Below are 20,245 nucleotides of genomic sequence, written 5' to 3' on the forward strand. Positions count from 1 at the left end.
TGTAGCAAACTGCTATTTAAAACGTCGAAACTGCACGTCACATGCTTGGTACTGATTTAATACTTTCGTAATTAGTCATTCTCGCACTCATTTAGACGTCTAGCATTTCTTATCAACGTTTCACGTTTTGAGATTTCGAAGACAAGAGGTTGTCGCTATGGACACAACTGTCTGATCAAGCAGGGGGACTATATACAGATTGTTGTAGATTATCCCTGATTCAACTGAAAAAGTCACGGATTTTTTCTAAACGCCAAAGAATACGTTATCCCTGTTTACTTAAATTTGCTAAGGACCAAAGAAAACACATTTCTACGATATTTTAATGCTCTCAAATTTGTTATCATTTTCATCCCATGTTTTTTTTCAAATGATGTTATAAGCATTTGTCTGTTAATTTAACCGTGTCGTGATCTGTCGTTCATAGAAACATAACAGCACTGTGTTGAAAGGTTTCAGGAAAGAATGGGGGAAGGTCACAAATAGTTATTTCGCAAATACGGGGTAAACAGAATCTGCCATTTGTGCCTATTCCACTGCAAGAATTCAACAACGAACAGTAACGCTATATATGTCTATAGATCTTTATAATTTCTAAGTACACTTTTAGATGCGATTTGAACTATCACTGTCAAGATGGAACGTCAACTCCCGTTGACAAGAGCTATATTTCGTTCCGTGTGCAAGTTTTATTTTTTCAGACAGGCCGGAAGTGTTTTCATCCATGTTGCGCATGCGCGTGTTTAAAAAGGCGGCTTGTTCAATTTTCGTGGATATTCCGTAAGGATATTTCTTTTCAATATGTCAATACTCTGAGTGTTGTATTTGTTAAAACCGCGTTTTAATTGCCCACTTGTGCATACCGAGAATGTGTTAAATAAAACGACACCGATTTTGTTCATAGGTGAATATTCCATCATCGATGTCATGATGTTTACAAACAAAAATCCCCAGTCGTAAAAGGGCACCCCAGGACAATCAGTAGAATGCAGAAATATTACACATACGAATTCGTACACAATTAATATGCTAAGACGTTTACTGCATTTATTCATTTGAGATATACATATATTAGAAATCTCTGTTTGTTGGTTTGTCATGAACAATCTTGAAGTTTGAACACCAACACCTCATTGCAGATGAATTGATGTGCTTGGTGATTTGAACTGAGACAGTCACGGAACTGGATTAAAGCTGAGGATAAGAAAGTTTAGAATGAGAAATAATAAAATAAGGACACGTCGGAAAGACGTCCACCCGTATCACCCCTTACATTTCATTCTAGACAAATCGTATCATCTGGATATATCTTCCATATGTGATTTTGATGACTTTTGACACGTTTCTTTAATTGTATCTGAACATACCGAAAGATATATCCAACTCCTGAAAATGCCTCTCAATGAAAATTTTCCTCATTAAAATTTAAGGGGATACAAGTGGAGATCTTACCAAAACATCATGTGCATTTGTATTACGTCTTGATTGCATATAGAAGAAACCAATTACTGAGTTTATAAAATATCCATTCCTGATTAGAACTGATTAAGTGTGTAAATAATTGCCATCAACATGATGAGCCATGAGGCTCAGGGGACATGTTAAGCTTTTTGATCATTTGATCCATTTATAATGTTATCAATTTTTATGTTTGTTAAGAATTGTTTTGAAACTGTATAACAGTGATATATATTTTTGCGAAACATTTTGTATATCATGATTTGTGTCACATAATTGAGGATATTCTTTGCGTAAATAGATGTCAAAACAACTTCAATAATGTAGATGGTTATTTGATTTAAATTTTAAAAATGCCAGGTATATTGGAAACTCTGTTTTGGTTTCAGATAGTTACAGGTTGATGTAAACATGATGCGGAAGTCCAGTTTGGGAGGCCGACCATCTCTAGCAGGGCCATTACGAGTGAGGACTGATGATAACGTGAAGCCATCCAGCAGCAGACAGTCATCAGGATGTGGGCTGTCATCTGGAAACAGACTGTCAATAGGAGGCAGACCATCACTGGGTGGAAGGCCATCAATAGGACGGGCCCAGAAGCCTGTATCACGATACAGTGCTTATCCTACCACTGCAGGTCAAAAGAGAAGGTAAGCTGTGTGTTGTAATGTTTGCCATGTTAACCTGGGACACCTGGGCTTCACACATTGTACCCATGTGCATGATGTGGGGATCGAACCCAGGTCTGATGAGCTTGTGCTTTAACAACTGGGCTATCTTAAAGTTGGGATGGTTGAAGTTTTTGTAAGCATGGTAACTTGTATGTTTATGTTCCATGTGTTAGGACTGATAGCTACTAGTTGTCTCTGAACACTGTTTCCACATACATTTGGGTAGTTGTGTACAGAATGGTTGTTTTACCTCATCCATATTTTATTCAGACATTCAAGTGGCATCGGAATCCGTGGTCGAACCGATGTACCGAAAGATCCAAGACCAATATCTGACAAAAGTTTCCAGCACAAGATGATTAGACAGCTCCTGGAGGTATTTATAGTGTAAACTGACTCTACACCACGTATGGTACATCATTTGTTCACTGAAATATTTATAATTAATACTTTTGATACACCAGTCTCTGCTGCTGGTTTAAGCAAATGTCTGTGCTCTGATTAGGATATAATTGTGATTGGATAATGAAAAATATGATATATCAATCCCTAATTTTGTCCAAAAAGAAGAAAGAAGTGAAGTGTTAGCCGTCACAGTTGTGAAAAAAGTGCTTTAACTATTGGCCTTTGTGGTAATTGTGATTATGATAAATTTTTATTTCAGTGGCTCACAGATAAGGGCTATTCACACCCTATCTCACAGAAGATTCTTGTATCACCACCAAGTAAAGAATTTTTTAGAATATTTGAGGTAAGAACATCTTTAAAATGTTCACATCTACTTCTGTTCGAAGACAGCATTATTTAGATTTGTAGATTTATAAGATTTTGCTGGTTTATTATTATAATAGTATTCAAGGAAAGCTTGGTATCTGTATTTTATCATAGCTCTTCATTTCTGACATGTTATCTGTCATTATCAGTCTACAACTTGACTCACAAGTCCAAAGCCTGCAAAGACTGTTAGGCCTAGCGGGATCACTTAATAATAATCAATATGATAATACTAAGATATACTGATATTGATGCAGAGGACCATGTTCAGGCTAGAAGCCTTAAGTTCGTTTTTCTGTAGACTTCAGTATGATCTGGCTGATGGTGACATTAACTCTGATCAGTTACACCTCCACTTCCCATCCATTCATCACTCACAAACTGTAATCATTCCGAACAAACGTCTGTTTCAGTTCCTTTATGGTCACCTTGAACCCAAATACAAGATTGGTCCTAAGCCAGAGGAGGAAATTCCCAAGATTTTCAAAGTTTTGGGCTACCCATTCTCCATCTCGAAGAGTTCCATGTTTGCCATTGGCAGCCCCCACACCTGGCCCTACCTTCTTGCAGCTCTCATCTGGCTGGTGGAACTCATCAAGGTATACTGTACTGTTTCCATAGCTACCAGACTGGACCATGATAATTTTTGTCTTGTTGTTTACAGATACTTTACAAATCAAGCTCGGGCGGTGGGGTGACCTGGTGATTAAAGTGTGCGCTTGTCACAATGAAGACACAAGTTTAATTCCCTGTAGCATTGTGTCATGATCATATGTATGCAAACATGTTCCACCTTTTATTTCGTATTTATTGGGTTTTGATTTCAGTTTTCATTTTGGACAATCATATAATAGTATCTTATTTGTCTGTGGACTACTAGATAATTTTCACTTATGGTTTTAAACTGCAAATAAACTTAGATTTCATTTCATATCTGCTCTTACTGTAGCTATTACATTTTGCAATGATAATAATAATAATGAGCTATCATTCTTTGAAATTTATCAGTCTTCAATAAATAGTCCATTAAACATTAACATCAAACATTGTGTCATAAAATCAGGGCAAGTGGAAATTTAGTCAGGACAAGTTACTTTCCTGAAGTCACTTGCCCTTTGTTGGGCCCTGCCTATCAAATAGAAAATAGAATCCCTGACTATGCCATTTAATTTTGAAATTGCTGTTATCAGAACCATAAGATATATGTAGGGACTATTGTGGAAAATAGGAAATACAGAATTTACAAGGGTCTTACACAGTGTGATGAATTTATTACCCTTAAGATTTTAAATTTAGCTTTTCTTTAAACAACATTCAACCTTCAGCAGAATGAGATGCAAAGCTTTAAACATTTCACCATGATTTGTCCTGAGCGGTCATAAAGGGAGATAACTCGCAATGGCTTAGTTTATGAGTGAGTGAGTTTAGTTTTACGTGTTACTCAGCAACGGCGGCAGTCTGTAGATAATCGAGTCTGGCCCAGACAATCCAGTGATGAACAACATGAGCATTGATCTGCACAATTGGGAACCGTTGACATGTGTCAACCAAGTCAGCGAGTCTGACCACCTGATCCCCTTAGTCGCCTCTTACGACAAGCACAGCCGCCTTTTATGGCAAGCATGGGTTGATGAAGGCCTACTCTACCCTGGGACTTTCATGGGTGTCTTAGTTTATGATACATATGATCGAATTTGAGGCTTTGTTAAGCAGCAAATGAAATGCAGAAATATTTTAATTTTTTTTAATATATTTATTGACACAAACAAATAAAAAAGAATGACAACAATTGTATTACTCTTTTTTTTACTCATAATTGTACAAGCCAACTCTAAAATTAATCAGCCATTTGGCAGCCCATTCCATTTAAGATCAAGGTCACTTGTACAACCTGTGTAGTGTTGCACATGACAGATTTGACTGGGTGTACAGTTCTTACCCTGGCAAATGTTACTACATGCTTTTGTATGTGTTGGCTATTGACCAATCAGAATTCAACAGATTTATCTTAATGGTAATAAATAGAGGTATTTACTGTCAAACACTTAAGTTCCCAATATATTGCAATACGAATTGCAACACGGGTGCCTGAATGGCAATATATTGCCACACATTTTATTCTCCAAAACACAGCCCTATGAGCTGGCACTTTGACACCAGTCTGGTCTAGTCCAATCAGCCACACATAAATATATATATATATTGTCATGTGAGCAGAATATTCTAAGTACAGCCTTAAACCCCATTTCCCCTCACCTAACTCACCCATGTAAATCTGCAACATGGTATCTCTTCACCTGTGATATGGTAATGTTAGCAAAAAGTAATCAAATATTATTGACAATAACACTGGGGTAGCTTAGTGGTTAAAGCGTCCTCTCATCACATGAAAGACCTGGGTTTGATTCCCTACATGGGTACAATGTGTGAAGCCCATTTCTGGTGTCCTCCACCACGATATTGATGGAATATTGCTCAAAGCAGTGTAAAACTGAGCTAGCTCACTTGCTCGCTCACTCACTCACTCACTCACTCACTCACTCACTCACTCACTCACTCACTGTCTGCTTTTGTTTACAGATGGGTCACTTCATGAGTGATAAAGCAGGCATTGAAGCTATTCTCTTCCCTCATGAGGAAGATGATTTTGATTCCAGTCCAGAGAATAAGGTAACGTTTTCATTGTTAACAGCAGTTTAGGCAATGTGGTAGCCTTATGGTCAAAGGATTGCTGATCTTGCCAGTGCCCCCATCTTGGTGCATGTAAAGCTTATCGCCCCACTTTGAAACTGCTGGAATATTAGTACTGGCTCATATACATTACTTTGTAGCAATGTTTATGTTAATTACAGAGTACAATTTCACTCTAAATAATATATCACACTTCCATTTGGCAAGGGTCTGGACACATAATTACAAAACTTGCATTCATAATGTTTATGAGTATATTAATGACATAGTTTGGTAGTGAAATTTTTCACAAGAACGTTTTCTTGAAAAGCTGTAGGTACTGATGACTGCTTCGACAATCCTGGAATATATGTTTGGGGGGATAATTCTTTCTTATTTTTCTTATCTTTCCTATCTTTCTAATTTTCTAATTCTTTTCTTATGTTCTTATGCTTATCTCCTCCCTCCATGCAAAGATAGTGGCATGCTTGAAATCCCTCCAAGTTCCCTTCTGATTGAAGCAGATGTACAATACACTGACCTATCAGGAGCCTCCCTTTCCCACCAATGTGGTTACATCACCTGCCGTACTTATCACCCTCTCCTTTATTGGCTGACAAGGATGGTTGGACTCAGAGGTACTATGGGTCCCGATACGACGATCAGTTTTTGCTTTAATTTCAGTCCTACAATCTAAATTATGTCACATTTGTAATTAATATCGTCTTTATGTAAAATTTATAAATTTTCTTGTGTCTTGGACACGTTTTTTTTCAGCAGCTTAGACAAAGAAATCATGTTCCCAGTGTTGATCCGCACGTAGTATGTCCTTTGTGCAAACCTGTTTGTTCTTTCACTGTTTGCTGTGAACTTTGCAAGAATTTATCTGATTCAGAATTTTTATTACATTTATATTCTGTTCAAAGGCTTGGGTGAAAGACAAAGAACGTAGGCTCTTGTTTGTCATGTCTAAATTGGTTGATTCTGCGTCTTGTAACCGCATGTTGTTAACAGCTGACATTCATGGTTATAGTGATCAGGCAGACGTACCTGGGTGGGGTGGGGATCATGGTCAAGATGCCAGTGAGTATTCATCTAGATCTCAGAAGAGAACATCATCAGAATCAGGATCATCTCAACCTTCTAAGAGGAAGCCATCCTCGTCAAAGACTAAGTCTTCAACTACCAGGACTGCACTGAAACAACACTCTATGTCATCCCTCTCAACGAACGTCACATCTACGACGAACTTCCACCGCTATTTCCTGAGGTACAGATCATCAGCACACAGGATCAAAGAGCAGTGTCTACTACACCTTCATCAACTACATCGTCTACTATCTACACAGACATCTACAACGTTTACACTCAACATGTCAGATGCTTGTGCAAACCAACCGCTGCTGCTTGCACCACAGTCACTGGACTCTTCATGCATCAGTCCAACACTCATGTGAACTTGATGGATCGTTGTTTTGAAGAGGAACATAAATGCAAGTCAGCAGCTACAGCTACAGTTGCCCTGCGTGATGGCACAGTGGCTGCAGTAGGTCTGTTTGATGAAGAAGAGCCATCGTATGCATGCTACCGTTCACGGAAATGATCGCCATTGACTGTATCCTCACGTCGCAGTATGGATGATGTTCCTTCCATCGACCGCTACAGCTGCAAGCATTCACTGTTTTCATCCCCTGTTCATTTTAGACGCCGTTATCATTTGTCGTCTTCATCAGATACGGACTCATGTAGGGTAGAGCAAAGGACTCAAGGAATGGTAGTCGTTCCAAAGATACACATAGACAGGACAACTACGATGACACTCGCTACATGGACATCGTTCCCCACTCACGCATGCTCTTTCTGCAGGCCGGAGATGGATATCGTCGATCTCCATCACCGGAGGAAGCCCTCTCCTCAGACTGAAGAGATTGCATCGGGATCACAAACGGTTTGGACATAGTCTCGCTATTGAAGGACTCCATTGAGGCTCATGCCTATATAATGAGTAGTGAAGACATGAGTAGTTAGGCACTTTGACGTTTCCACCGATATCTACCATCCCGGAAACTTTGTCTACAGCCTTTCAGACGGCAACTAAGTATCAGCAACAACACATCCCGGCCTTCAGCGCTTGTCGATTCCCACTTCATCATATGGATGACTTCATGAAAGCACCCAAAGTAGTCTTACAAGCTGATCAGTGAGACTCACAATACATCCTACAAGGTGGAGGATAAGCGACTGCCTCAGATGGTTACAACCAGTGAACCACTCAGCGTCCCTTCTTTGGACTCGCCAGTTCCAGGGATATCAACAAGGTTCTCACTCTTATCTCCAAGTTCAACAACCCGGAGAATGAAGAAGAAAGGATGATCCTCTCTGCACTTATCACCCAGAAGAAGGATCAACAATTCATTTCAGAGGGTCGAGCATAAATTGATTGAATTTACTGCACCAGCAAGGTCTACTATCAACATCTTCTTGGGGCGACAGCTTTACTAAGCCTTTACTTAGAGCTCCCAGGTCAGCATTAATGGTATTCAATGGCAGAATTGATGACGTTGCTATATCCGTTACTCTGGACTCAAGGGAAGTAATGATGATAAAGTCAATTGACACTTTGACTGCTGTCCTCAAGCAGACTTCTCATTGTTACTCCAACAAGTCAAAGTTCTCTAGGGTTCAGAGAGCCAGAGACAAGAAGTACAACACTCGTGACAGCAAGGGCTCTTTTCAGCACTCAAATGGAGGAAACAGGAACTCCCACGGAACAAGACACCCTGCCAGGAGCTCTAAAGAAGGAAAGCGCTGAAGATCCGGTTACTAATGACTGGAGCCTTCCACCCCCAGTCATTCCCATACAGCCTTCACGATTGGGTGGCCATCTACAGCAGTACTGGGGGAACTGGGGACTTCTCAACGACAACGACAATCAACGACGAAGTCATGAGCTTCCTAAAAGATCACACAAGATCCCACTGCCGGCAACACCACCACTCACAAGAGACCCAGCACTCTTCGAGTACACCAGGGATCAGCGAGACTAACTAGCAGGTGCCATATCATCTCTTCTTGAGAAAGGTGCAGTCGAAAAACTGCACTTGGATCAACTAACACCAAGATTCTACTGCCCAATTTTTCTGGTTACCCAAGAAAAACTCCACAGAAGAGTTTGACTTATTTACAACATGAAGGAGTCCGCGCAGGGACCTGTTTGCTAAAGCCAGTCTACAAGAACCATCTCTGTGTAGATGTGTCACTACAAGGTGACACTACTCACCTAAGCAACAAGGTGGCAGTAGGAATCTGGACAAGCAACAGATGCATTCAGCATATCAACCACATGGAAATGAAAGCTTTAATCAATGCAGTACGGCATTGGTCGACGGCATTGAGGAACAAACTACAGACAACTCCACAGTAGTGTTCTATATAAACAGGCAAGGATCAACACAATCTCACACTGCTAAAGCATCTTCTTGTCAAGTTCTTTCCAGGGTTAGGGTAGAGGGTTAGGGGTTGAAACTGATTTTGGTCGCGCCTTATTGGTCAGTGAGAGATTGTTCCCAGTACTCATCGAGGAACTAAGACAACCAACACTGCAACTACCAGAGTGGAAAAACTTACTTGTCCACCAGTACACCAAACAAACATATGGCAAACCAACATCGTTCAAACTTCATGTATGGATCATATCAAAGCCTGCTTGAAACATCAAGGATATTCTATTAGAGTGGCAAGGGCAGTCACCCTAGCTCTACATAGATCTACCCGCACATTATATGATGAATAAATGGATGTTGTTTGAAATGTATGCAAGAAAGAAAGGCTTTACTGCAGTGAAGGCCACTCATCCTCAAATAACGGACTACGAACGTCATCTACAACATTCCAGAGAACTGAAAGGTTCTACACTCTCGACATACTTGGTGGCACTCATCTCTGTTATTACCATGAAAACAGGGATCAAGCTGACTACCTGAACTACTTGCCTTACTAGTAATACTACACTCGTTCAAGCTGGAGGACCAACAATGCAGATTTTAAGACTGAAGTTTGGGATTTAAATGTCATACTTCAACACCTTACAAAGGACCTACAAAGCAGGAGGATTCGAACCTCTGAGAGCTTCCAATCAACACGAAATTGGAGGCCCCTGTGTTGACACTCCACACGGAAACTGCTTCTTAACAACTATATTGGAGGGCTGCTTTTGGAAATCGAATATGGTGTTTGACAGTCACTACCTACAGGGCATTACTGGCATTCACAGAGGACACCAGATTCACCAGATTGTGCCACTTGTTGTTGCACAACAACGAACAGTTCCACAAAAGCGCTGAGTTTCACTCACCATTTCAAATCATGACTTGTTGAGACACACCGCACAGTATAATGATTGAGAGTCCACGCGCACATCTTCAACAGGCTAGCATGAGTGATTATCTTGTGCGTGATTGGAGAGATTTTATACATATGTTACCCATATACGCAGCTTCTATGAGCCTCTGGTTATAGTCAACCGTGTTGGAATCATCAGTGTCTTTGTATTTCAGCTGCTGTTTGAGTACTGTGAAAACACCTACGCTGCCTTCTTGTCTGAGGAGGATGAATATGATGCCTATGACGAGGAGTTGTCAAGGATGCTCAGTAAGTGACTTGTATCTTGACTCAGCCAGATAAAGGCTCAGAGCTGAGGCAGTAGCCGATTGTCCTGCTGTCATATCTCCATCAATAGTTGATATATTTCAGTGTAAATGCTGAATCTTGAAAAGTAGATGTTGAGTTTGATTTAAGATTTTTACATTGAAATGCATGTTTTTCCTTTATCAGAGGACAAATACCAAGGCACAGGGGGTGGTATTGATGCCCTCATTGCTGAAAACGCAAGACTCAAACAGGAGCTGGATTTACTTGAACAGGATGGGGTAAGATCCAGGAAATATTTTTGTTTTGGGGATGCTTCTGTTTTCTTTTTAATGTAGATTTGTTACATTTTTGTATATAGTTAATTCTGGCTAATGTTTTTGGTGGGGTCATTTTATTATTCTCCAAGTTTAGTTATGTAATTAATTTGGTTGAAGCAGACTTTCTCCATCATGATGTTACTGTGATAATTCAGTCATCCTACCACATAAGGGTGAACATGTACGCAGGTGATGCAGAGTAAGAATTCACTTATTTACTGATTGTGTTTGTCAGGATCGGCTAGTTGTTCTACAAGAGCAGCGTGAGGTTGTGCGGAGTGACATGACACGGTTCGACCAGTACTTGGAGGAGATGTCGTCCTACCAGCACAAGCTAGAGATCCAGCAGAGGGAGCTGGAAGAGGACAATGAAGGTCTAGGTCAGTGATGTTAGGTCAAGTGGGAGACATGGGGGTTATTGCCCAAGAGTAGTGTGAAGGAGGACAATACAAGTATAGGTCAGTGACCTGGGGTCAAGTGGGGAGGTCAACCATGGCGGCTTAGACCTAGGGTAGAGTAAGGGATGAGGACAATGCAGGTCTATGTCAGTGGCCTGGGGTCAAGTGGGGAGGTCAACCATGGCGGCTTAGACCTAAGGTAGAGTGAGGGATGAGGACAATGCAGGTCTATGTCAGTGGCCTGGGGTCAAGTGGGGAGGTCAACCATGGCGGCTTAGACCTAGGGTAGAGTAAGGGATGAGGACAATGCAGGTCTATGTCAGTGGCCTGGGGTCAAGTGGGGAGGTCAACCATGGCGGCTTAGACCTAAGGTAGAGTGAGGGATGAGGACAATGCAGGTCTATGTCAGTGGCCTGGGGTCAAGTGGGGAGGTCAACCATGGCGGCTTAGACCTAAGGTAGAGTGAGGGATGAGGACAATGCAGGTCTATGTCAGTTACCTGGGGTCAAGTGGGGAGGTCAACCATGGCGGCTTAGACCTAGGGTAGAGTGAGGGATGAGGACAATGAAGGTCTATGTCAGTTACCTGGGGTCAAGTGGGGAGGTCAACCATGGCGGCTTAGACCTAGGGTAGAGTAAGGGATGAGGACAATGCAGGTCTATGTCAGTGGCCTGGGGTCAAGTGGGGAGGTCAACCATGGCGGCTTAGACCTAAGGTAGAGTGAGGGATGAGGACAATGCAGGTCTATGTCAGTTACCTGGGGTCAAGTGGGGAGGTCAACCATGGCGGCTTAGACCTAAGGTAGAGTAAGGGATGAGGACAATGCAGGTCTATGTCAGTTACCTGGGGTCAAGTGGGGAGGTCAACCATGGCGGCTTAGACCTAGGGTAGAGTAAGGGATGAGGACAATGCAGGTCTATGTCAGTGGCCTGGGGTCAAGTGAGGAGGTCAACCATGATAGGCATTGACCTAGGGTAAAATGAGGGATGAGGACATAAGAGGTGTTGGTCAGTGATGTGGTGTCAAGTGGGGGGTCATCCATGATGGGCATTGACATAGTGTAGAGTGAGTGAGGAGGACATTGGAGGTGTAGGTCAGTGGCCTGGGGTCAAGTGGGGAGGTCATCCATGATGTGCATTAAGGGAGGAGGACAATCTACTGGGGCCATGATCTGTCTAGCAGTAGCCCTATAGCTATAATCAGTGCCAGACCATATTTTACAAATTTCTTTTTACAAATGCATCTTAACAGTTATTTATAGGCATAGTTCCATCTTCATTTCGAACATGGTTCAGTGTGCCTTTCTCTAGGCTTATTAGTTTACCGTCTTGAATTATCCTGGTTTAATGTTGTATGGACTATTTGCGTGGAATATCATGCTTGTGATGAGTGAGAATTGTATGTTTGACCCTCTCCATCCTCCTCCTGCAGAAGCTGAATACAAGTCAGTGGAACAGAAGAACAAGCACATGCAGGCAATCTATGAGACCCAGAACCTGACCCCTGCAGATGTGGAGCGCCTGAAGCTGAACAGACAGGAACTGCAACGGCAGATTGATGCCCTGGACAAGGAGATTGAGCAGGTGGACCTTGACAATTGGAAGGAAGAGATGAACATGGCTAAGTCCCGAGAAAGAGTAAGGACGACTTTTTGCATGTTTTCATGACTACAATCAGATCTATACCAGCAGTGTCATGACAATATGTACATAATCCTGGGAAATCAAATTAATGAATGATATTATGAGCACCATTGTAATCTGAGAACACTGATATAACTTGATGAGTACATAGATCATAAGACTTGCGACGTGGGACAAAATATATAAAGTGTTTGTGTTAAATATATATAAATATATAAAGAAAGTGATGAGAATACCAAGCATACAGTTGTAGATATATAACAAGTAGTTTCCAAAATAATAACACAACACAGATCTTCTCCTGCATGTTTCAATCGTGTATCTTCATGGAGAAGATATATATATATATGTCATATTGAATTTGGTGAAAGTGAGTTGATTTTTACGCTGCTATTGGCAATATTCCAGCAATGTCACAATGGGAAACACCAGAAATGGGCTTCAATCCGGAACCCTGGTCCTCAGCATGACAAGCAAACACTTTTACCATTAGGCTACCCCATCTCTCCTGTTGAAATTGGAATTGAGCTGTGATAACATTTGTCAACCCTATCTATGCCTGATTCTTTAGTTTCATCAGTGTGGTAAACTTTAACAAACTTTCATTTAAGCTTTCCTTTCAAAAAGAGTTGAAATATTGATGAAAGCAATGTATTTTCTTGTTTCAGTTGGAAACGAAGAGCAGTGAGTACAATAAGATGGCTCACAGTTTGAAACTTGTACCAGCTTCTGCTGAGAATGCATGTGGCATTGACTATGAACTGAAGACTTCCTACCAGAACACAATGACTGTTGACTTTGACAGTACAATCAAGCCAGCATTGATGCAGCTGAAGAAACAGTGCAATGTCAGTTTAAATGAGAAGTCCAGACAGTTGTTGATCCAGCAGGATGCCCTAGAGCAGCTGTGTGAGCATGTTACAGAACATCAAGATGCTGTCAGGGTGATGGAGAAGAATCTGAACATAGCTGACGAGGAGTACAAGACTGAAAAAGAGGTGGGTGGTAGGATCAGAGTTAGGTTATATGTCCGAAGGGGAAGGTGGAGATGGGTGGTGCTATCTGATATGTCTTAGGGGGGAGGTGGGTGATGGTGGTGGTATCTGATAAGTCTGAGGGAGAAAGTGGATGGTGGTATCTGATATGTCTTAGGGGGGAGGTGGGTGGTGCTATTTGATATGTGTTAGGGTTGGGGGTGGGTGATGGTGGTGGTATCTGAAATGTCTTAGGGTGGAGATGGGTGGTGCTATCTGATATGTTTTAGGGTGGAGATGGGTGATGGTGGTGGTATCTGTTAAGTCAGAGGAAGAAAGTGGGTGGTGGTATCTGATATGTCATAGGGTGGTGGTGGGTGATGGTATCTGATGTGTCTGAGGGAGAAGGTGGGAGGTGGTATCTGATATGTCTAAGGGTGGAAATGGGTAGTGGGATCTGATATGTCTGAGGGAGAAGGTGGGTGGAGGTGGTATCTGATACGTCTGAGAGTGGAGGTGAGTGGGAGGTGGTATCTGATAATAAAGTGATATGCCTTACGGTGGAGGTGGGTGGATTAGGGTGACTTGTGGTGGGATCTGAGGTGGCTGAGGGCGAAGGTTGGTGAAAAAGTTGATGTGCTATTCTATGATGGTTCAAATCAAATACTTACAACAGTGGCATATCTCCAAGTGTGAATCCCCAGACAAGACAGAGAAAATATTGCATTAATCCTGCTTTGACAATATTTTTGGTCAAGAAGTATTTTATGTTATATTTGGCAACTACAGTATATTTTTGCAAGTGTCAAATGACCAATGAAAAACTAACTAACCCTTCCATTTCCCAGAGCTATCAGCTTGAGGTTCAAAACATCCTTGAAGATATTGAGCTCAAACAGAAGATGTGGGACAATAGCAAGAAGTCCTCTCAACAGTGTCGGCAAGAGGCACAGAGGGAGTTTAAAGATGCAGTCAAGCTGTAAGTCTCCAGTCAGGGAATTGAAAAACTTTATCAACCAACTGTGAAGGCTGTCAGTTCATTGTGATTTCATTAGTGATAAAATTAATGTCAAATAAAAGGAGAGGGCCGTGGTTCAAATTCTATAGCAGTATAAAGTTCTACATATTGAAGATTCGGTGTTATAGTGGGTGAGTGAATTGGGTTTTATGCCGCTGTTAGCAATATTCCAGCAATATCATGGCAGGACTCATAAGGATTGGGCTTCACACATTCTGCCCTCGTGGGAAATAGAACCTGTGTCTTTGGCATGACAAATGAACACAATTTAACCACTGGGCTACCTTCGCAATGTTATGACTTACTGTTCATTTTAAGACAAGGAAAAATCCAATGGGGACAGTAAATCCCCACAGTCTACTGGTCTGACCCTCTTCTGAAATTTCATGCTGTCATCAGGGGTGCAAAAATCCCATTACCTGACGTCTGGGACAAGACAGTTTGCATTTCAGGCAATCGGATTATGATATCTTACTTGTTACTTACATGTGCTACTAGATAATTTCTGCTTGCGGTCTCAAACTGCAAATAAACTTGGTTTTCATTTCATATCTGCTCAAAATCTAGCTATTAAATTCCGCAATGATAATAAAGTAGAGTTATCTTTCTTTGCTATTTATCACGTCTTGGTTAATAGTTCAGTAAACATCAACATCAAATGCCATGTTGATTTATTCTTTCTTCATTACAACATCATGTTTATGTCATAAAATCAGGGCAAGTGGAACATTAGTCAGGACAATTTACTTTCTTAAAGTCACTTGCCCTGTGGCAAATGACTGTTAAAAATATTTTTGAACCCCTGGTCGTTTTGTCAATATATCATTTATCAGACCACCGCCATATAGATGGAATATTGCTGAATGCAGAGTGAAACTTACTCACTCACTCACTCACTCACTCACTCACTCACTCACTCACTCACTCAGTATATCACTCTCTCCAACTAGTTAAGTCATAATACACTTGCAAGATTATGGCCAGCCAGAAATATAGTATTTCATGCTGATAGTATCTAATTCTCATAGACATGTACCTTTCTGTAATCTTTTGTTCAGTTTCTACAGTCAAATTCGAGCTAGTGAATTATTTTGTGGACTAATAACTTGAAGGCATAGCTTGTATGACCGGATGGCAAAATTTGGAAAGTAGTTTGCACATTGGTCTGGATTGAGGAAACCCCAGATGAAATTGAATAAAACTGTCATATACACTTTGTTCTTTTTCCTCAGAGCGGAACAGAGGAAGACTGAGTTGCTGGAGGAGGAGCAAAGGGCAGTAGAGTTCCTGGACACAGTCGTCAGGGAAGTCGTGGAGCACAAAACAGCTATTTCAGTAAGTTCTAGCATATTCAGGTTCCACCTTGATCAGTTGCCTTATTTAGCTCCTTATCTATGCCTATAGATTTTCTTTACAGTCGACAGTCCTAACAAACAAACCTGATAGTGACAGGTGAAATACCATCACAGTATTATTAAATCTCATATTCCCACTATGTGTCGTATGCATCATCATTTTGAAAGCAAAACTTCTGTCTTCTGTGTTCTTCCATTAGGGGTGGTGGGGTAGCCTTATGGTTAAAGCATTCACTTGTCACAGCGAAAGACTTGTGTTCAAATCCCTTCATTTGTACAATGTGTGAAGCCCATTTCTGGTGTCCCCTGCCATTATATTCCTGAAATATTGCAAAAGGTATGCTTGCTTGCGCACTCACTCATTCACTCACAAACTGACACCTTATATTTTGTTCTGCCTTGCATATCGCCAACAATACCCAACATTTAATGCTCATCTACTGTGCAGAAAAGTTGTTGTTTGGGTGGCGCTACAGAACCTGTGATATATTTGGATCCTAGATCATGTTTCTAGGTTTGTCAAGCCCACACTTGAGCTCAGTTGTTTTGCCAAGTAGTAAACAACAATACCTGCATCTCTTCAGGTTGTTCTCCCACATGAAACACACCGTCTCCGTGGTGTAGTGGTTAGAGCTTCGGCCCGGGGAGAGGAAGGTTGTGCGTTTAATCCCAGGCCGTGTCATACCAAAAGACGTTAAAATATGCTACTAGTTTATCCTTGCCCGGTACTCGTCATTTAGGAGATAAACATCATGTGTTGGCCAATTTCCGGGTGTTATTGAGTATTTGAAGCACGGGAATGCATTTGGAACCGACGGCGTGAGCCGGAGGTTTCAAATGAAATATTCCCGTGCTTCAAATACTCAATAACACCCGGAAATTGGCCAACACATGATGTTTATCGACATTGTAAACAAAAAAGTAAACCAAAGGGGTTTTAGTGTCTGCACTCGTTTACATCGAGTATGACTACAGCAGTAAAGTGTCATCAGCTGGCCGTTTCAGCTGGTTCCCATGGTAGCATCTGGAGTTGCTCATTTGTGACGTCATTCTAACTTTACGTCACAATATGATTTGAATGACGTCACCACTGTTGATGACACAACAAAACAATTTTTTACGTGTAAATACGCAGTGAATAGTCTTGCAGTTTCCGGGAATCTAATACCATTTGATCATGTTTTTCAACCAATCAGATTACAGAACACAGTGACTTTTGGTTTACAATAATGAATACAACACAGATTGGTTGGCTCATAGTCAGTATAATGTTTCTGGGTAGAGTATTCATGCGTACCTTCACATGGTATCTCAGTGAGCTACACTATAAACCCAGCTTAAATCTGGGCTAAGACAAACAACCACACATACATGGGCATGAACTTTGTGATATGAGCAAAATATTTTTATGTATTCTTATGGAACTTGCATGACGTGGTTTAATTAAACCTTTGTTGTAACTCACTCTTTCACACTTCAGGAGAGACTACAAGAGGTGGTTGCTGATACGAAAGTTCTCCAGAAGAAAACACAGGAGGAAACTGAGAAGATATGTAGTTATCACTGAACCTTCAAACAGACACCTTTTAATCTGTACACACAAGTTGTCAGATGAAACAGCTTCTGACTCTCACAACAGTGGTGATTTTATAGAGACAAATCCAAACCATCACTGTTTGGTCGTAGTGCTCTGATACATCAAGATGAAACATACTGTAAAAATAATGTGAACCTTTTACACTGAGATGTGTCCAGACTTGTTCCCATAAAGTAGTGCTTCATCTACTGCTCCCTACTTGTCCGAGGACAACAGGATACGATGCAACAAACTTGACAGGTCATCACCCAGCAGAAACACAGCCTTGTCAACATAGATGCCACAGAAAAAGATTGAGAGCTTTTTCTAAAATCACACTTAATTCATTCATTGAAATACCAACCTTGTGTGCCAAAGATGGTGTGTTTGCAATGCTGACACTGCAGTCTGGATGGGCATTGAGAACTAAAGCAGCTGGATGTTGTCGTGACAAGGAGTGTTATGGAGCACAACCTCTTTGATAAAAGTCCAATGCCTCCACCATCAAAGTCAGTTGGTCTAACTGATGCAGATGAAATTGGACTTCTATTGGAAAATAAACATTTCATATTGCCTTGCTGTTGTGAAAATGGCAAATTCATATTTAAACAATGTGTGGCCATTTGCTGACACAATCTGTAGGTTGTTTACATAAAACTATGTACATATATTGCAGCTTCCCTTAATACTGTCATTCAATCTCTATGGCATTTTGCCACCCTAACTACCTATTGCTCTAACACTTAACACACATTTCATGTATGAAACCTCTAGTTTTGTCTATGTTAATGGCCTACTTTAGCTTCAAAAGCAGATCCATCATCTGAATAATAAAGCAATGTACATCAACATTTAATGATGAGTCTATTTTTAATCAGAGTTACTTCCTTTATGCACATCAGGATCCTATGAATGTGGGTGTGAGATTCTACCAGATTATGATCCTTCAGCACAATACAGGTGTTAATGAGCAAATGTTGAGTGTAACAAATATGGAAAGACCTGCATCTCTTTATGCTTTCGACCCACAAGCTGACAACTGAAATACTATTCAAAGCCTTGTTAAACTGCAGTCTTTCATACATTCTGATTGCTTTTGAGGCAGAAAGCCTTTGTGCAAAAAATGGCCCCGCATATATGTTAGTATGGCTCTGTGCAGACAATGATAGCCTGTGAAGTTCCTGTCAGCATTACAGCATTGCTCATAATATCACTGAGTTGTATCTGGTCAGTTATTTGGAATCCATTAAGGTGTACCTTTGATTCTGTACAGTTTGGGATGACTTTGCTGAATAGATCAGCAGTTATTATAAATCAGTGGTTTGTGAAAAGGGTCCTTTGTGGAGCAAGTCCCAGGACACAATTTTGGTCAGTCAGTGGATTTAACATATGAGAATCAAGTGTGTGGTAATAGAAACTGGAGTCCTTTGTTGGTATATTCTGATTTTGATTAAACTACAACGTTTGGCTTTCACATGCTCAACATTTTTCAGAGTAACTTTTTCATTCTACAATGGAAACACAAGGACTATGAACTATAGTTTGTGTGACAGATACTGCCTACAGTGAATGAATGATCCTTTATACACCAAGAGTTATCTCTCCTGAAGCAAAAGTGTTTACATTTAGACATGATAGTGTACAGAACTTTAAAGAATACATGGGAGGGAGGCCAAGTTCAGTGGCACAGGTGGTGGGCGACTTGGTCAGATTGTGAGATGTGAAAACTGAAAAGCGTTGAAAAGTTCAGAAAACCTACAGACATGAATTATAAAGAATTTACTTGGTGAAAAGCGCCGGATGCGCCCACCTTTGATGTGTGATGCACCCGCAGAAAGGCGGTTAAACTGGTGTACGGGTAGGCTCGCGAAATTCAAGATTGAGAACTGCGGGCTACTAAACTGTGGTTGCCAATGCGCAAGTTTTAGACTTGCCCAGCCAGAGCCCAGATCTTTTACTGTTGAGAATGTGTAGGGACTAATGAAGGACAGCATAAATAAAAAAGGACTACAGTAACAAATATTGAGGAAATGAAAACAGTGGTCAATACGCTGTCACGCGATTTCCAACAACTTTGATCGATACTATACCTGAAGTACTGTCGGATTATAAAAACAAAATGTTTTAGGCTGTTGGATCTACTATGTATCCCTCAAACTTATACAACTGCAAACATGACATGTCGAAATAAGTCACTTCGGCCTAACTGGGCATTCACTGAGATGCGTAAGAGGACATGCAGAAAATCTTGTTTACGTGTAAAATCGGGCAAAACATACGAATAGCTGTTTAAAACAATAGATGAGACTGCAGATGGCAATATTAGGTCGCTCAGCCAGGTACGAGGACAGGCAGTTGAATCACCTAGCATGAAATGCACGAGCTGCCCACAGGCATAAAGAGTTATCTTAAAGATTTTGATGTGTTTTCTTGAGTCTTCAATTTGTCTCATCTATTGATTAACATCTAACGTGTCTTTCTTTCATAAATTTATGTTGAGAGTATGTAGAACAGCATGATACCCATAGAGACGCTGGAAAGAGTTCCTTCCGTTCCCTCATATTCTTTCTTCCGTAGAAAAACAGAAATAACACGTAGTGGTTCAGCTTATATATTGTAGGGGCTTTCATCTTTTGTGAGTCCTCTAGTAATTGCTGGGTTTGGTTTTGTGAATAATGCTAGTAAATGTCAATTCTTATATGTTATTTGGGATGAAGGAACGGGAGAAACTCTTACCGGGA

The 20,245-nt window shown here is 40.9% G+C and overlaps 1 protein-coding gene across 1 annotated transcript; it reads left to right on the forward strand.

Moving 5' to 3' along the window:
* Positions 1-692: 692 nt before the first annotated feature.
* On the forward strand, positions 693-18,360 carry LOC137286197 (kinetochore protein NDC80 homolog). The gene is made up of 14 exons (XM_067817911.1): positions 693-780; positions 1,848-2,108; positions 2,400-2,505; positions 2,794-2,880; positions 3,317-3,502; positions 5,484-5,573; positions 10,130-10,223; positions 10,407-10,501; positions 10,776-10,920; positions 12,370-12,575; positions 13,250-13,579; positions 14,404-14,534; positions 15,806-15,908; positions 17,409-18,360. Exons 2-14 carry the CDS (start codon positions 1,870-1,872, stop codon positions 17,493-17,495), a joined length of 1,899 nt encoding a protein of 632 aa, XP_067674012.1. The 5' UTR covers positions 693-780; positions 1,848-1,869; the 3' UTR covers positions 17,496-18,360.
* The last annotated feature ends 1,885 nt before the right edge of the window (positions 18,361-20,245 follow it).

This window comes from Haliotis asinina, chromosome 6, assembly GCF_037392515.1.
Source record: "Haliotis asinina isolate JCU_RB_2024 chromosome 6, JCU_Hal_asi_v2, whole genome shotgun sequence".
Lineage (NCBI taxonomy): Eukaryota > Metazoa > Mollusca > Gastropoda > Lepetellida > Haliotidae > Haliotis > Haliotis asinina.